The 10,297-nt window shown below is 30.8% G+C and overlaps 1 protein-coding gene across 1 annotated transcript; it reads left to right on the top strand.

The window, feature by feature from the left end:
- Nucleotides 1-5,669: 5,669 nt before the first annotated feature.
- LOC111309066 (gamma-glutamyl peptidase 5-like) lies at nucleotides 5,670-9,850 on the top strand. Its single transcript, XM_022907890.2, has 4 exons — nucleotides 5,670-6,185; nucleotides 9,028-9,183; nucleotides 9,261-9,428; nucleotides 9,499-9,850. Exons 1-4 carry the CDS (start codon nucleotides 5,874-5,876, stop codon nucleotides 9,598-9,600), a joined length of 738 nt encoding a protein of 245 aa, XP_022763625.1. The 5' UTR covers nucleotides 5,670-5,873; the 3' UTR covers nucleotides 9,601-9,850.
- The last annotated feature ends 447 nt before the right edge of the window (nucleotides 9,851-10,297 follow it).

Here is a 10,297-nt window from a genome sequence, read left to right on the forward strand (position 1 = left end):
TTTTAAGGAAAATTGATACTTTCAACTTTTTCCCAAAAATATTTTTTTTATGGATTCTTTGATTTTCGAGGAAAATTGATACTTTCAACTTTTTCTCAAAAACTTTTTTTTGAAAATTTATTTTTAAAGAAAATTGATACTTTCAACTTTTTCCCAAAAATATTTTTTTTAGGTTTTATTTAAAGAAAATAAAATAATAAAACAAAATAAAAGTGAAAATAAAAAAAAGTAAAACAAAAATAAAAATAAAATAAAGATAAAAGAACATTAAATAATCCTAATTTAATAAATAAATAAACAAATAAATAAATATAAAACAAAAACAAAAAAAAAACCTGGAGCGGCTTGAAGTACGGCTCGGCTCGGCTCAAGAAAGAGAAACGGCTCGGAGAAGCGGCTCTGGACGTCGGCTCGGCTCGGCTAACGGCTCAGGGAGGCAGAACACGTGCGGGTCGAAAAGCGGGTCGACGCTCGGGTCGGGTCGGATCTTGGCAAAATGCGCGAATCCTCTGGGTTATTTAACGTAAAAACGATGTCGTTTTGAGAAGGTATATAAGGCTGTTTCCTTTGTTTTTTCGGCAAAAACCTTATCCCCTCTCTCTCTCTTCCTTCCTTTTCTCTCTTTTCTCTCTAAAACGGCTGAAGAACTTCAGTTGAATATTCATCGGATTCTGGAATTTTTCGTCGAAATCTGGGTTTTTCGTCGAAAGTTCGCTAAAAAGTTGGTCGGTTTCTGGGAATCTTCACCGAAAACTGGGCAGCTGGCCGAAAACTTCAAACTTGGCCGAAATTGTAGTCGAAAAATTTAACTTTCGTCGAAAAGTTCACCGGAATCTGAAAATTTTTCAAAAATTTTCAGAAAAAAATTTCGCCAAAAATCTCCAAAAATTTTTTTCGATTCCTACAGCTGCTCTAACACTTCTAAACCTTTTCTTAGCCTTCAAAATTCTTTTATATGCCATTTTCTCTCAATCAGTAGCTTTTTCCTCACTGTTTTTCTCTGTTCTGTGTTCTATGTTCTGTACCTATTTATAGGGATTGATCAGAAGAGTTTCTGATCAATCCCTATTTCTTTTTGGATGGGGATTCAATCTTTGAATCCAATCTGGATTCTAATTGAATCCCCATTCACAGTAGGATTCTTCAAAGTCTTCAATCTCAACCCTAAAAAAAGAGAAAAAAAAAAGAAATCAGATAAACGAATAAAAAAATTAACAGATAATTAAAAAATAATAATAAGATAAATAAAAAATATTACAAGATAAATAAAAAATAATAATAATAAATAAATTATAATATAATAATAAATATATAATTAGATAAATAAAATACATATATAAATATTAACAGAAAAAAAAAAGATATACATATATTAATACATAGTAATAATAAATACATAAGATACAAAAGAAGAAGAAAAAATATAAAATAAAAAAATATAAAATATAAAATAAAAGTTAAATTGAACTTACCCATTTGGATCAGGTCCAATTAATCCAGACCTGAACCAAATTGAGTGTCTACAGTAAACAAAACTTTAAAATACTTTTAACAAATTTATTTAAAAGAATTTAGTATTAATATTTTTTTGAAGTGATGAATAGGCCAGATTTATTAAAACGATACGAAGGAGTATTGAAACAAAAAGGTGAATTTATTAATAACTAAAAATATAGATTTCCTGCTTAATTTGATGCTGATTGCTGGGGCTCACGCATTCCACAATCACCTCAACAAACAATTACTTTAAGCAAACGATTGTGCATCCCTTATATACTTGCTGATTATACGAAACTACAACGAGATTAACACAAAATGTTGTAAAACATTGTAATTTCATATTTAAAAGCTATTTGGATTGGTCCAAAGAGAAATGCACTAGACGAAACTTAAAAAATCCTTGACTGTTTAAAAAATTATTATAAATTATTTTTATAAATTAATAAATTGTCTTTCTAAGATATATAGAGATATGGTCATCACAATTTACACAATTCAGACCTGAGTTTTGTTCTATTAATTTTCTTTAAAGTTTGTGCAAAGTGAAATTACTAACCTCCTCAACTACGATTTTTTCAATGACTTAGCAGAAAAATTGAAAAAAAATTAAATCACAAAACACCTACCATGTACGACTCGGCAAGGATGAGGGACAGGATCAATATCCATAGATTTAATACTTCTATTGATATCGATGTTTTCTACCCAAAAAACAAAAAAAGGTGATGTGCTTTCGGCTCGGGATTATTAAGGGGAAATGAGGAGTCAGCATCTACAATTTTTCCAATATGTTAAATGACCAAATTCTTTTATTAAATAAATTTTAAAATATGAAGCCACACTAGAAGTGGATTTCCCTTGGCACTTAGAAAGGTGTTTATAAATACCCTCAAATAGTAAAAAATAAGAAAATTTTAAAAAAAATTTAACATTCAAGATTTTTTTATAAATATATTTTTTATCAAAAAAATTGATAAATTCATCAATATATATATATATATGTTATAAGTGGATATCTTTAAAAAAAAAATCCTATATCCGCCATCGAGTCACTATAATTTTTTTTTGTTATTTTTCATACATGAGTTTATTATAATTTCAAATTTCCATACGTTTGTCTTATATAGTATGTGAAAATTTGTTCATATAAACTCTTTTTTCGTTTAGCATTTCAAAATCATATATATATATATATATATTATAAAGTATTAGTTAATTATATATTATATATATTATAATACAGTATTAGTTAATTATTATGTGAAAATTACACAGTATTAGTTACTTAGATATGCTAGCTGGTACTGCTTTTGTTGAGGTATGGGGTTGGTAGCATAAGATTTGTAAGTAGCTTAGAAAAGAGAGCTCGCTTGATTTGTTAAAGAGGAAAAAAAGATCAAAAGGATACCAAAATTAAAATCTTAAGATGCATTTCCACGTTTAGATTAGTAATAACGTAAAGAAGAAAGTAGTAAAAGCAAAAAGATTGCTATGGAAGAAAGTGAGTGGATTTGGTACCTTGGCCTTTTACTTTGTACATCTTATGCTTTGAGATATAATTTGTATGACTGAAGACCTGTTTAATACACTTCTTCTTTTTTCACTTATGGATAAAATCTTGATTAAGACAAATAACATGCAAGTAATATTTTTTAAAATTTATTTAGATTAGTGATATGATAATTTATGTATTTATTTTTTTGTAAAATATTGATAATTTATATATTTATAATTTATGTGAATATAAAAAAATACATAATATATCATTTTTATTTTTATGTTAAATTTATATTATACCTCATCAAATTTTCTCCCATACTTAATCTACTTGAACCTTTAACCTAGAGTACTATTGGGGCTGATAACTTTTCTTTTAAAAAAAAAAAAAAAACACGAAATTTTAGGTAATATATTCATTAGAAATTAACTAGAATGCAGTCTTGATTGCGAACTCACGTGATGAAAACTTTTTAATCCAGGGTAAGTAGTTTTATTATACTCCATGACGAATGACGAGGTGAGATCTTTTGGGTACACGTGTAGTGAACCCATTTGCTAAGTTATGCACGTGAAGCCGCTGCGGATGATAGAGACATCACGTGATAGGTTCCCAACATTACGTACAATTAACAAATCCTGCTGCACAAAACCTCACTCGGTTTCAGTCTGTACTCTGACAGTAAAACAAAACGAGCATCTTTTTGTGGGTCCTATAGCAGAAATATTTACTCTTAACCGTGCCACTTCATATTTCAGACCAGTAGATCAAATTATGGCCTAATTTGTCTGTTTCATAATAAATCAATGCCCGATTTTCCTCTGCAATCCAAACAACCCAAGATTGTAGATTACCTCAATTTTTTTTCTTGCTTTATTTATTAAGGATAATAAATAATTTGATTACTAAATTATATTATTTTTAATAAAAAAATTTTACAAACTCTTATTCAAAAAAATCCCATAATCCAATAAAGTTGAAACGATATAAAGAGAGGGAAAAATATGTCCATATTTGAAGATGATACCAAAGGCCATTTACATCAATTAAAAAAATGTCTTTCAAAACACTAACTTTTTAAATCTAAATACCAAAAAAATCTCTAAAATCTTGTGTAAATGTTTAATTGAAAACAAAAGTATAGCCACCACGAATAACTAATAAGTCCCATATTTTAAATAAATTAATTTTAATGAAGATCCTATTATATAAGTAATTAGTTTGGAATACCCTTATTTACTTAAAAATATTTATATTGGTATTTTGAATAGAGCTTCCAAATATATATAATTTAAATATTAAAAATAAAAAACAATTAATAATCGCGTTTTTTTGGAATGACCATTTAGTCCTTGACCTTTTTATTTCTGAAACTATTTATTCAACGAAAGTCCAATTTGATTTTCAAGGTTTTCAATGTAAAATCACCCGTCAATTTCGTTTACTGATTGACTAGTTTGGCCCATTGCCATGATAATGATATATTTATTTTTCCATGCGTAAATATCTTTTATGAGATACTCCAATTTTTTTTTTCGTAATGTTACTTGTAAGATTTTGGTTGACAGCCTCGTATATGCATTTGACTGCAACTTAATTTCCAACTGCCTTTACTCTCAATATCAATTTCCCTTTTTTTTTTTTTTTTTGTTATACACAATAAGAAGAAAAAAAACGTGGATGACTTGGGTAATATTTTTGTTATTCTGTTTCCTGAGATCCCTCGACCGTAGTGGGTTGTGGGTAATATATTAAATAGTAAAGAAAGTCAAATTCAATTTCCCCATTTTATTATATTAAGTCCTTTACTATTATCTCATCGTGGAAAGTAGTATCTATTATTAGCAAAAAATGAAGCAATGTGATTGTACCTTCCATGTGAAGGTGTATTACTTATTAATAAAGTAGAGCTGTTCAATACTTGTAAATTTTTCTTCTTTAATTTTACCGGAAATAAGAAAAAAAAAAGGAAAAATAGTATATTTTTCTGTTTTTGGTACTGTAATACTAATTTCTTTTTTAAAAATAATTGAAGTATTAGATAATCATTGGAAAAAAAAAAGATAATCTGATTCTTTAATTACTCACCAAAAATAAAATACTTATAATTAAAATTAGAGTTTAACTTATTAATTCACATATATGTATCTTTAAATAGTGACATTTAATAAATTTTGATTCAAAATCGTAACATCATCAATTAATAATCTATTTTTATATTATTAAATTATGATTTTATATTATTTATTATTTTATATGGCACTACATAAGATACGTATTGAATTTTTTTTTAGTAGAATAGCCAATATGCCAAGTATACTAGCATTACTAAAAGATCAAAAGAGGAAAGAAAATTAATAAAATGACTAAAAAAAAGTATATAAATGGAGAGTTTGTTAAACCCACAGCTGAAAATGGTTTAAAATTTATTATTATTTTATTAAAGGATAAAAAGTTGTGGCCTCAAAGTGGGCATAAAACCGGCTAAGATTCATAGAACCTACTTGAAGCCAGGCCCCCGAGTCATCATAATAAAGTAGTAACATCCCAGAAAAAAGGGCAAATTGGGTAAACCACCTCAGCCAAGTCTATACTTGTAATTTTGTTACCAAACATGTCTCCCTTCTTAACCATTACCACTATATAAGAAATCCAAAAAACTCAGATCTTTGTATTCCTGTAAAAAAAAAAAAAAAACTGAAGAACAGTAAACCTCTTCCAATCTCTCCCACCCATCTCTCTGGTAGCCCTTTCTGCAGATTATAGAGAGAGAAGGATTTGATTTCTTTCTTTCTCTAAAGGGTCAAGCTTTGTGAGGAGAGAGAGGGGGGATAGTTTTGTTTTCTGAAAGGAATTAAAGATATATTTTTTAATTATGGGTGGTGGGAAGAGATTTGCTGTTCTTCTGTGTGCTGAGGATTCTGATTATGTTAAAAAGAGGTATGGAGGATATTATGGGGTTTTTGTGGAAATGCTGGCGGAGGATGGAGAGACATGGGATGTTTTCAGGGTGGCCAATGGTGAGTTCCCTGATGATGGAGAGATCGGTGACTTTGATGGCTTTGTTATAACTGGGAGTTGCAATGATGCACATGGGAATGACGTTTGGATCTGTAGGTTGATTGGTCTTTTGAACAAGTTGGATTCTTTGAAGAAAAAAGTTCTTGGGATTTGCTTTGGTCACCAGGTAATTCCTTTCAATTAATCATTTCCCTTTTTTTTTTTAAACTACTGCTACTACTACCACTTGGTTCTTAATAATTTCTTTTTTAATATTTCAAGGTTGAGCATTTTCTTTCTGATTTTCTAACTGAGAGGTATGTGTTTGGTTTTTTTATTTGAAAAAAAATCTATTATTCCTATATATTATGGTTTACTTTGATACTTCCAACTAAAATCTCAAATGTCATTTGGGGAATGGTGAAGTCAAAAATGGAGGAGAAAAAGATTTTAAAACTAATGGGGATTCTTTTAAGAGAAAATCTTAGCTGGAAATATATAAGTAGACATTGGTTAAAAAGTATGTGTATATATATATATATATATATATATAAATTGTCTAATTTGACGGCAGAAATAGATGGAAAGCCTCAAGCCAACCAAGTGTTTGATATAACGGGAATAAACTCAGTTCATGTATTAATCAAAGTTTATGTTCGGTATGTGGCCCCCTCGGCTCTTACAGGAGCTTGATGCGAGTGGTCCATCAACCGTAGCTTCTGTCAACTATGATCTGAAAAGTTTAGTACTAGTAGAGTAGTAGTACGACTTTTATTAAAGCTTGTCGGCAGCCAGCTCTACGGCTTTGGATCTGCGACCAAAATCTGCCCTCTTAGTTTGGTCAACATGTATCGACATGCTACTTCAATTTTCGCGTACGGTAACACTCTCCTTTGAATTTGGAGGTTTTAATGATCACCATTTTGGACCCTTCTCACCTTTTATAAGAAGGTTCCATTTGGATTTCAAATGCATTTTAAGGTGCAGTTGGAGTTGTTTTTTCTGGTTAGAGTCTGAAGGGAGAAATGTTTTAGTGATTTTTACTAGATCCTAAAGTAGTCTATTTTCTTGTTTAAGACATTCAATTACGTTCCAATTGTCTTATTTTCATATATGTTGTCAACTATCTTTGGTTGCGTAATTAATTATTATACTGAATTTCATTGTTATTCATGCGTTCATATTTAAACATATTCTTACAATTACTTTTAACCAAAGTTCAAAATTTTCTTTTTTGAAAAAGTGAAATCATGACTATTAGGTTCCTAGCATTTAGTATTGCCATTTATGTAAATTTACATGGGAAAATCAGTTATGTATAAAAATATATAGATGTCTGAATTGAGTCTTGACGGGAGACGGTTTAAGGGTTGAAATTGTAGGGGCTCTAGGTTGGATGTGCAAAAATTATTATTATCTCACATGTATAATGCCATTGTCAATATGGTCGGCTTCTCATTATACAAGGGGCCAAAGCTTAGCAGTGGAAGGAAAGTGGCTTGAGCATTCAATGCCCTATGCTGTGAGCCATTTATTGCACATGAGTTAAGTTTGTTTTTCTCCTTTTTGTTTTGTTCTTTCTTTGAGTGCTAAATGTCATTACTAACCACAATTAGAGGTGTAAATGATATATTAATACTTATAAGTTACTTGAATTCGATTCGAATAAAATTCGAATTCGATTCGATTATATTATCGAATCGAGCTCTAGCTCAAGTAGCTTGACTCATTGATCGAGTCGAGTTCGAGTATTCTTATACTTGGTTCGAGTAGCTCACGAGCTTAATCGAATTTTTATATTTAAATATATTTTTATTATTTTAATTAATAAAATATATCGAATTAGAGTTCGAGCATAAATAATCGAACTCTTGTCGAATGTACAAATCGAGCTTAATCAAGTGAGCTCGAATAGTTCGATTTCAATCACAAATCGAGCTCGAGTTAAAAAAATAAAATTCGATCGAGTTCAAACCGAGTATTGAACCACGAGTTAGGAGTCGAACTCGAGCTCAAACTCGAACTTCTTACTATATCAACTCGACTCGATTACACCTCTAATCACAACCGGTTAACCCCACAATTGACACTTTTATATTGAACATGTTTTTAATTCTCCGAGAATTACTTCTTGAATTGGAGATGGCCCTAGGGACTCTAAAGGCTAGTGAATTAAGCAATTTGAAGGAATATATTGTTGAAAACATTGTTGATAATGCTGACAGCTCAGATGCTGGTTGGGCATTCTCAGCCTCTAGTTTTTATTTCTTTAATGATGAAATGGTAGATTAGTAGTAAGGTGGCTGAGTTGACAGTGTGGGGTTTTTGAATTTTCTGTTTGTATGAATGAAATTGGATTTGCTTCCCACGAGATGCACAGTTGCACACTTCCTTGTACATTTCTGTATAATTTCTAGAATGTAGTGTCAATCAATAACATTGTATTTTATGTGTTTCAAAATTTTGTAATAATATATTTGTATGATGTTCAATGGCCATGGTAGTGGACAAATAGACCACTTGTTAATATATGCGTGTCAGATGACAATTGTGGGCAAGATAAGTTCCAGCTTATGCAAAAACACGTGGTTGCCACTTCATTTTGTTTTTTTTTTTTCTTGCCAGTCACGGAATTGGGTACCTTTTGCTCCTTCATTCTTAATTCATTGATAAGATCACAAAAATGCATGCTTGTAGTTGTTCCCTTAGGTTTTGTTATTATTGCATCGCCTTGTTTGTCCCATGGGTGCCTTGTTCGGTTTTGATAGTAGAATAGACGTCTAAGATTGACCCCCATTTTGGGCCAAGGATCAGGCTGGGAAACACTTTCCTCTTACGGCAAAGCAACTTATTTGCTCATGCGAAGTGACTATAAGAGGTACTTGTCACGTAATTAGATGGTCATCTAGCTTTAACGAAAGGAAGAAAACTTTCTTCAATTGCTGTATTTTTTGTTTTTGCAAAGATAAAATGCTAAAGTTAAGTGTTTGCTTATGCCATAAAAGGTATTTGGTTGTTATTTGGATCAGATTCTTTGTCGTGCACTGGGAGGAAAGACAGGGCGTGCCGTGTCAGGTTGGGACATTGGAGTGACAACCATTCATTTGTCATCTTCCTCATCAAAGCTCTTCTCATCTCTGAAAATCCCAACAACTCTTTCCCTGATCGAGTGCCATCGAGATGAGGTTGGTATATTTCAAAAAATGGACTTGGTTTATTTAGAAAAAGATGATCGTGTTTTAAATATGTTTAAAAATGCTAGGTTCGAGAACTTCCACCAAAGGCAGAGGTGATAGCATGGTCTGAGAAGACAGGGGTGGAGATGTTTAAGTATGGGGATCATATGATGGGCATCCAAGGCCACCCTGAGTACACCAAAGACATTCTGCTTCACCTGATCGACCGTCTCATGCAGCACAGTTTTATTGAGGTACTAGGCTTGGTGATGATTAATAATTTAGATGAAGAATTAACATTGGTACGTTTTATATGGAATGCAGGACTCGTATGGTGAAGAGTTGAAGGCAAAATTGGGGAAAGTGGAGCCTGATAAGGAGGCATGGAAGAAACTGTGCACCAGCTTTCTCAAGGGTAGATTATGATGAAAATTTTCGTTCAAATGTTCTGAAAATTTTTCAAAAAAAAAAAAAATGTAAATATGAACCCTTTTTCGAGAAGCAGGTTTAAGCTGAAGATGAAGTTTAGGGAGGATGTGATAGCAATTGATAGCACAGATATATATAAGCTAAGAAAACACACAGCTTGCATTAAACGTGTAAAAGCTGTGGGTTGGTTGGAATTTGATGTAGTCTTCTCCGGGTTAATAAAATTTGCAGCATTTTAACGATTCTATGTTCCATTTTCAACTTAAAAGATGGCACCAACCGTCTCAGACCCTCGACTTCGAAAAGCGCATGAATTTAGAACGGTTATCTTTTGACCGGGTCCTTGCATTTCTACCCTAAGTCACCTCCAGTCCGCCAGTTTTGTAATTGGACATTTTACCCCCAAAAAATCTAAATTGACATCTTAGTTAAATATATAAAACCTAAAACTTTTGACCAAAAAAGTAAAAGGTGAACAAAAGGAAAATGTTCATTGTGAATAACTTATAATATTGAGACGTGGATAATATTTATCAATCATTTTATATCTTGCATTAAATATATTTATTCATATTTATTTTTTTCTTTAAATTGCTATAAATTAATTTAATTTCATAAAAATTTTAAAATATTTTAATGTATTAACTATATTTATTTTTAAAAAATTTTCAATTGATTTATTTTTTATTTCTAA

Source organism: Durio zibethinus, chromosome 2 (genome assembly GCF_047325235.1).
Source record: "Durio zibethinus cultivar Kanyao isolate XHJ-2024 chromosome 2, ASM4732523v1, whole genome shotgun sequence".
In the NCBI taxonomy this organism is placed as follows: domain Eukaryota; kingdom Viridiplantae; phylum Streptophyta; class Magnoliopsida; order Malvales; family Malvaceae; genus Durio; species Durio zibethinus.